At 46.1% G+C, this 7,658-nt stretch overlaps 1 protein-coding gene across 6 annotated transcripts in view; it reads right to left on the bottom strand.

Annotated features, from left to right (window-relative positions):
* Positions 1 to 5,814: 5,814 nt before the first annotated feature.
* Positions 5,815 to 7,658, bottom strand: part of CDK5RAP2 (CDK5 regulatory subunit associated protein 2) — a 72,435-nt gene continuing 70,591 nt past the window's right edge. For all 6 annotated transcript variants that reach the window (XM_051807864.1, XM_051807865.1, XM_051807863.1 and 3 more), the window contains 2 exons: positions 7,380 to 7,426; positions 5,815 to 6,486 (listed from right to left, as the gene is read on the bottom strand). In XM_051807864.1, coding sequence (XP_051663824.1) covers positions 6,427 to 6,486; positions 7,380 to 7,426 — 107 coding nt within the window. In that variant the 3' untranslated portion in view covers positions 5,815 to 6,426. The remainder of the gene's footprint in view (positions 6,487 to 7,379; positions 7,427 to 7,658) is intronic.

Below are 7,658 nucleotides of genomic sequence, written 5' to 3'. Positions count from 1 at the left end.
TGTTTAGCAGCATGTACCCTCAGTCATGTCACCAGCTCCTACCATGTCCTCATCTGCTGCCAGCAAACCTGGACAAGGAACTGGGTATCCAGCCCTTCTAGGAGAAGGTAAATGAGGGTGTGTTGTGGGGTAGAGGTGGATTAATAAGGGCAAATTTGGAAAAAAACCCTCAAAGCCTTGGTGAATGTGGCCTTTGGGATTTGATCCAAAATGTTTGGCTCAGTGACGTGCTCTGAAGGCTGTTGCAGCACAAACCACGTGAGCAGGAGTGGCTGATAGAGACAGGCTTTATTTGTCTCTAGTAGCAGCAAAGAATGGGCTCCAAAATGCAAGTGTACATGGTTATGTGTGTGTGTGTAGTGTGTGTAAATGTACAAATGGGTGCCAGGAGGCACCTGAGCTCCATCGCTCCGGGGGTGGGTGATGTTGCACAGTGAAGCCTTTGGGCTCTCATAGAATCGCAGAAATGGTTTGGGTTGGAAGGGACTTTAGAACAGTTCCAAGCCCCTGCCACGGGCAGGAACACTTCCCACAAGCCCAGGTTGCTCTAAGCCCCACCCAACCTGACCTTGAGCACTGCAACAACACCATCACTGTGTCACACCCAGCACAGCAGCTCCAAACCCAGGTACTCAACAGCACAGCCTAAGTGGGGACAACTTCACTGCTCTGAGCAATCCCAGCTAGAACAGCTTGAAAGAGTGGAGGGTGTTTCTTTGTTTTCCTTTAAATAAATGGGCATTTTCTGTTTTCTTTTGTTTTGTTTTTTTTTGTTGTTGTTGTTGTTGAGCTGTTAATGTTCATTTTGCGTGCAGGCATGATGCCGTGCCTGTTACAGAATGCACACAGTGGAGTGCAAAAATCAAGATTGCATCTCATGCATAATGCATGGCCCAGCAACCCGCTCAACAAATTACCCAAGTAGATGCCTCCGACAGGGCTGGGGGGGAAGGAGGGGGGAAAAAATACTGTAACAAGTATCTTTCTAAAGAAATGGCAAAATAAACACATAAAAAATAGGCACGCAGAGCTTTTCTCGAGGGGGTCAATTCAGAAATTAAAGGTAAGGATGATGTGGCTGCAAGTGTGGAGCAGCAGGTCTGAAGGTGGGATGGGGTAAGGGGAACCAAGAGCTGCCTGTGGAGGTGTCCAAGGACTTGATTTGGTGTTGGGAGCTTATTAGAGGAGTGACATCCTGTGGAGATAGGTAGGAAAAGGGATTACTTGGTTTATTTATCACTTTTGATGTGCTGGTTTGCAGGGATGTGTTGCAGCTCTGCTCTGCTGTGACACTGGATTTTTTGCTGCTTCTCTGGAGATGGGAGAGAGCTGTGAAAACACAGATTTTATCTGTGGAAGGATGGCAAGGAGGGGGACAGAGAGGTGGGAATGGGTCACTAAAATCTTTCTTGTCCCCTCAGTGTCACCAGCCCAGGAGCAGCTTTGTCTTCCTCCACTGTTGCCAGACACTGCTTTGCAGCCTGGAGGAGCTGGAGGATGCAGCCTCTGCTCCCTGCAAGGGGAGTTTTCTGCAAACAGGTGCTAAAGTGAGCACGTTCCTTCCCTGTTCTCTGTGCTTTGACCCTGCTAAACCTGGATCATTCCCTGCAGGCTGGCAGGGGAGGGAGCAGCCACTGTCCATTCCCAGAGTGCTTCCCTCTGGAGCAGGCACGTGGTCAGTGTGTAGCATGAAATCTGGGTGCTGAGCTGGGGGTTCAGGGTGAAACTTTTTGGTGGAGAAAAACGGCATTTTAGGAGTAGTTTGTATTGCTTTTGCTTCCCCCTGGAAGGTGAGGGGGTTGACCCATCACCCAGAGCTTCTGTGCTGACAGCACTGATGGGTTTGGTGTAGCATCCAGCAAAGACGGAGAACCCTTGGGCACTTGTTCCTCTGGAAGCCAAACCTTGACTCTAGAAGCCAAACCCATGGAAAGGGACTGGAGGGGGGAGTTTGTTTCAGGAGAAGCAGAGGGGCAGCCCCAGGACTTCACCAAGCACTAAACTTGCTGATAATTTCACCATGACAACAATGCCCGTGGCTTCTGGATCGCTGTGATCTGTGCAGGGCACATTTTAAGACTGGGATTTGTTGGAGGTTTTTTTTTTTTCCTCATTTGAGTAATAACTCAGGCTCCAAATCTCATCTTATCCGTGTCATTCCCACTAATGAGCCCAGGCCCGATCCGGCAGCGTGTGTTTGGGTTTATGGCAGCTCCCTGCAGGCAGGAGATGGGCAGGAGCCCAAGCCCAGCGGCCGCGGGTCCGTGCTGGGCTCTGCACGCCCGGGTCCGACACAGACCCCAGAGCCGCGGCCGCACCGCCAGCACGACCCGCCTTTGCCATCTAGTGGCTGCTGATCCCAGGAAGGCTCAGAAGTGGACTTGAGGAGCCAAGGATGAAGGTTAGGAAGGGAAGGTGGCAGGGGAAGAAATGTATGGGGAGGGATTTGTGCTATTCGAGGAGCTTTTCCCCGCGTTGTTACGGTCCCGAGGATGAGCCCAGGCTCTGCAGCATCCCCCGCTGTGGGGGGGTTGGTGCTGGAGTGATCCTCCCCGGTGTGACGTGGGTGTGAGTGTTCCCAGCATCCAGAGGGCAAACACCCTCCACCAGCAGCAGAACCCAGGGCTAGAGGGGCAGATCCCCCTGCACAACCACCTAAAAGCGGGTGCTGGGGTTTAATACCACTATCAGTTCGGGCTCATTGGCACTAGAGGGGTTTGGTCTCACTCACAGCAAAGTCCTGACCCTCCTCCAGGTTCCTGCTTTCCCCCAGAGCCCACGGTGGGAAAGCTCTGGACACCCATGGCTTCAAGGAATTGGTGTCCACAGGTGACCAGGGGTGAGGTTTTAGCAGTTTGTACATCAGGAATTTGGTGCCAGTAGAACTCTGGAGTGTTGCCACTTACTTTTTATACATTTCTCTTCCCGTACTGTCATTTCTGTGGAATTTGGGAGTGATGACAGGATTTGCTTTTCCTGGTTCACGAGTGTTTAAAATAAACCCCAAATATAAAGAGGGCATGATCCCCTCTGCCTGGCTTTTTGGGCCATGGCTGGTGAGGAGGGCTCTGCCCCCTCCCCAAATTGCTCAGTGATCCCATACAGCTGGTGGGGAGGGCTCTGCCCCTTCCCCAAATCTCCCTGTGATCCCACAGGTGCCCCAGGATGCCCCATCCCTCTCCACCCCAGCAGACACCACCCCTCAAAGCCTCACTGCTCTCTCCCAAAAACAGAACTGGCAGCTTTTGTGGGGATTAAAATACCGCAAGGTCTGCTGCGTTTTTGTTTTTAAACGCCTGAATGCATTAGCATTGATTTATTTTTAATACAACCAACCACCTGTGAGTTTGGGATATTACCTCTGTTTGTTCCCTTTGGCAGAGGTGGGTCTTCAGTGGCCTCCCAGCCGTGCTGCCCTGATGGGATGGTTTGGGGCTGGCTGGCTGTGTCTCCAGTGCACTGCTCTGTCCCCAGGACAATAAATATTGCCTTTTCTCAGAGCTCCTGTGCAGCTGCAGGTATTGTAGGGGGGCTAAAGAGAAGGGAAAAGCTTTTAGTTTTTTCCTTTTCTTTGTGGTTTTTTTATTATTATTTTCTTTGGGTTTTTTTTTCCTTTTCTTTGTATTTTCTTTTCTTTATTTTTTCCCTTTTCTTTGTTATTTTTCTTTTTTCTTTTCTTTTTTTTCTTTTCTTTGTTTCTTTTTCCTTTTTTTTTGCTTTTTTTCCTTTTCTTTTTTTTCCCCCTTAATCCCACCTGGCTTCTGAATTCTTCTCTGAGAAGGACCTCAGCCTGTTTATGCCCTGCAAGCCTGGGAAATGAGCAGAGAGGTTCAAGGTCACAGGTAATAACAGCAGGTCTCCCCTCACCCTCTAGAATCCTCATCCCTGAACTACTCTCTCAGCAATGTTTCCAATCACCTTGCACACATAATGAAAGTACAGGCAGGAACTCACTAAGCAAATGAGCCCCTCCTTTAATTCCATTTGCTTATGCTGCTTATTTTTCTCCTGCATAATTATTTTTAAAGGAAAATTTAATTTTGTTTAATGGGAACAAAGTTTAACACTCCGTAAGCTTTGTCTTCTGCGGGCTCCATCTGCTGAGCTTTTTTTCTGTTTTATTTTTTTTTTCTAATTATTTTTAAACCAGCCCAGTAAATTGTGTGTGTTTTTGAGAGGCACTTCTCATTAAGATGAAATACTTTGATCTCATAGGATCATCTGTTTTTAAAGAGGTATTGATAAAAGCTGCATTTTATTTTTTTTCCTCTCCCAGTTAACCCAATCTCAGTGGTGACTCTGTCCCCTCCACCTGCCCAGGTGTTTGCTCTGCTGTGAACTGAGTGCAGCAATCAGAGCCTGTCAGAAGGAAAGAGGGGTCAGGAGAAGAGCTCTGAGAGGGCACAGCAGGGACCATTAAGAAATAAGTGGCAAATCATCTCAGGAAAGGGAAACATTTAACCTACTTATTTATTTATTTTTAAGTACAGATGGTGTGGGGGGAAAGAAAAGGCTGCAAGAAGACCAAGAGGCATGGGAGTGCTATATATAGCTGTACAGCTGTTTCCTTCAGGTGTTATAGCTCAGAAACGTAGGATGATTAATTTTGAAAGTTGAAATGTATAGCGGATTCTGATTACAGCTGAGTGTCTATAATTTAGCTACTTAGTAAAATTAACTTGACGTTTTTAGTGAGCTGTGAGGACAATAACGTGTGAAGAGACTGAAGAACAAGTTTGACTGCAGGCTCCTTCCCTTACCTTCCCCCCTTTTTCCGATTGGAGAAGTTTATTTTTAACTTTTCCCATTTTCCTGGCATCTTTCCCCGAATCCAGGCGAATGGGTCTGGCTCCCCCTCCTGGCACAGAAAGGCAGAGCCGGGTTGGGCTCAGCCTTCCCATCCCGGGATGGTGCCACAGGGAGGTCCAGGATAACCCGGGCACGGGCTGCAGGTTGGGATCTCCAAGGCACAGAACACTTCCCAGAGCATGGCACCTCCTGGAAGGCTGTGGGACCTCCCTCTAAATCCATCTGCATCCTTCAGAGGGAGCCCACGCTGGGAACTTGCAAAGCAGGTCACAGCAGGGACCACAGAAAGGGACACCTGGGAAGTGCAGGGCTTTAGGTTGGTTTCCTCCAATAAAAAAATGACATGCACGATGGTTGTGTGGAAGTTTGGAATGTGAGAGACCATCCCCAGTGCCAAGGAACAGATTATCTGTGACCTCTCCTGTGAGGAAAGGCTGAGAGAATTGGGATTGTTCAGCCTGGAGAAGAGAAGGCTCCAGAGTGACCTAATTGTGACCTTCCAGGACCTGAAGGGGGCCCTCAGGAAAGATGGGGAGAGACTGTTTACAAGGGCCTGGACAAGGAGGAATGGCTTCAAACTAAAAGAGCAGGTTGGATATTAGGCAAAAGTTCTTCCCTGTGAGGGTGGGGAGGCCCTGGCACAGGTTGCCCAGAGAAGCTGTGGCTGCCCCATCGCTGGAAGTGTCCAAGGCCAGGTTGGATGGGGCTTGGAGCAACCTGGGCTGGTGGAAGGTGTCCCTGCCCATGGCAGGGGGTGGAATGACATGAGCTTTAAGGTCCCTTCCAACCCAAACCATTCTATGATTTTTTAATTTAGTTCAATAAAACCATGATTGCACCACAAAGTCTACTTTTGTAACTAAAAATTGCTGTATTATGGTCATGTTAGGGTTAAACTATTTTCCCAGTTCACTTTGTGCCACTCAGCAAAGGCACCCTCTGATGTGGTTTCTTTGTTCAGTAATGCTCAGAGTCTGAGGTTTTAAACAAAATAACACAAACGTGTTTGTGATTATTTTTCATTTTAATTGTCTGATTCTACGTAACATTTTCAGACACAGCATCAATCTAAGTTCCTAACAGGACAGTAAGAAAGCCCAGCATCAGGCAGCTTCCAGAAGGATCTTCCAGAGATGGTTAAAATGCTTTAAAATATTGAACATTTTTCACATTTCTACAAAACAATGACAACTGACAGAATCTTTTTCTTTTTTTAACCTGCATTATTTTAGCAGTAGAGAAACAGTGGAAGGTGGATCATATTCTTGACTCTTTCTGGACCTGTTTGACTATAACAACAAATAGGTTTATAACATGACAATTACAAATATAAAATTTCAAATGTGCCAACTTTTAAAAAAAAAAAATCTGGAGTTTTCCTCAGTACCTGCAGTACCTTGCTTCTGTAATAAATATTAAAAACCATCTTTACATTACAGAAAATGTTAAATAAGTTATTTACCAAAAGAATTCTTTTTTTGTCCTCTTTTTTTTTTTTTTTGGTCAAAGGCTGATTCCATTAAAAGAGCTGAACAAACATTTTTACATCAATAAATAGTAAGGCAGCATGAAGCAAACAACTCCCAGGACCAGTCTGTGTTAGCAGAACTTTCTCCTTCAGAGAATCCTCTTTTTGCTGGTGTAGGAAGGTGATTTTTGATTCTCAGCTGGTGGGACCTGGTTAGGAAAGCAATAATTACTATTATTGTACAGTACTTTGATGCCCACAATTTGTCCCTATCCCATCCTGCTGCACAAGGAGCTGCAAATAGGAGCTTCTGTGTTCAGCAGATCTTCAAATTAAAGTGATAAGACTTTTGTAAGCAGAAAGACTCTTTTATGTCATCACTTTCTAGCTCAGGCAGGGCTGAGACAACAGCACAGCAGCTGCACAGGGAAGTGCTGAAGGAGGCACTGATGGGGATGAGGGAGAAGGGGTGCACAGAAAAGGTTAGAGAAAAATTCAAGGAGGGGCTGAGAACTGTACAATCCTTCACAGTGGAGGGGTGTGAGGAGAAGGCTGGGATTTAGCAGTCAAGAAGTGTATTACATCCTTCTGAGAGCAAAGTCTGAACCTTCTGGGAGAAATTACTTCTGAGCAGTGATTATTTAAACACTCCCAGTGATTTAATACCTTTCACCAGCAAAGAGATGGTTGCAAAAGCTTTGCCTGTTGGGTCCATGTTTAAAAAATAAAAGGTGCACCAGTTACTAATACACACTCCAGCTTTAAATAAGGGTGTCTTTGTGAACTTGTTCAGCAGGCAGGTTATCAGGCTGTGATCACCTGAAAATAAACTGCTGGAAGGTGATGACAGACATGAATATTAATCTAGGGAAGCATCAGGAAGGAGAGGGTTTAGCTGTTTATGTGGTCAGTCATAAAACTCTTAATTCAGACATCAAACACAGCAGACTATTTATCATACTAAACTGCTGTCACCCAGACTTGATTAGGTAGCAAACCTAAAGCAAATCAGACTAATTCTGCAAAATACTCCTGACACAGCAATGCAGATTTCTGATTAGCATATACCAAGGAATTAAAAACAAGCAAAAATTTTACTTACTTCCAGGTTTCCTCTGGCTTTCTTCAAGACATCATGAGTTAAAACCACTGGAAAGAAAGAGGAGATTAAAAAGAATACTTCAAGTCTGTCTAAATTCACTGTATTCAAGTCTTATGACCAAATACTAAACAACATCTGAGCAGGAGGATTTCCTCAGGACCACAGGGCAGGTCCAGAGGCCACCCCTGGAATGTGGTTTCCTCCTCCTGGCCTATATTCCATAATCTGCTTTTCAAATCTAAGCATCATGGAAGTGGTTTAGAAGTTTTTCTGCCACAC

This window comes from Manacus candei, unplaced genomic scaffold (genome assembly GCF_025592945.1).
Source record: "Manacus candei isolate 608988 ecotype Guabito, Panama unplaced genomic scaffold, ASM2559294v1 h1tg000071l, whole genome shotgun sequence".
Classification (NCBI taxonomy): Eukaryota; Metazoa; Chordata; class Aves; order Passeriformes; family Pipridae; genus Manacus; species Manacus candei.
The sequence above is the reverse complement of the archived record's forward strand: the minus strand, read 5'-3'. Positions and strand labels throughout refer to the sequence as shown.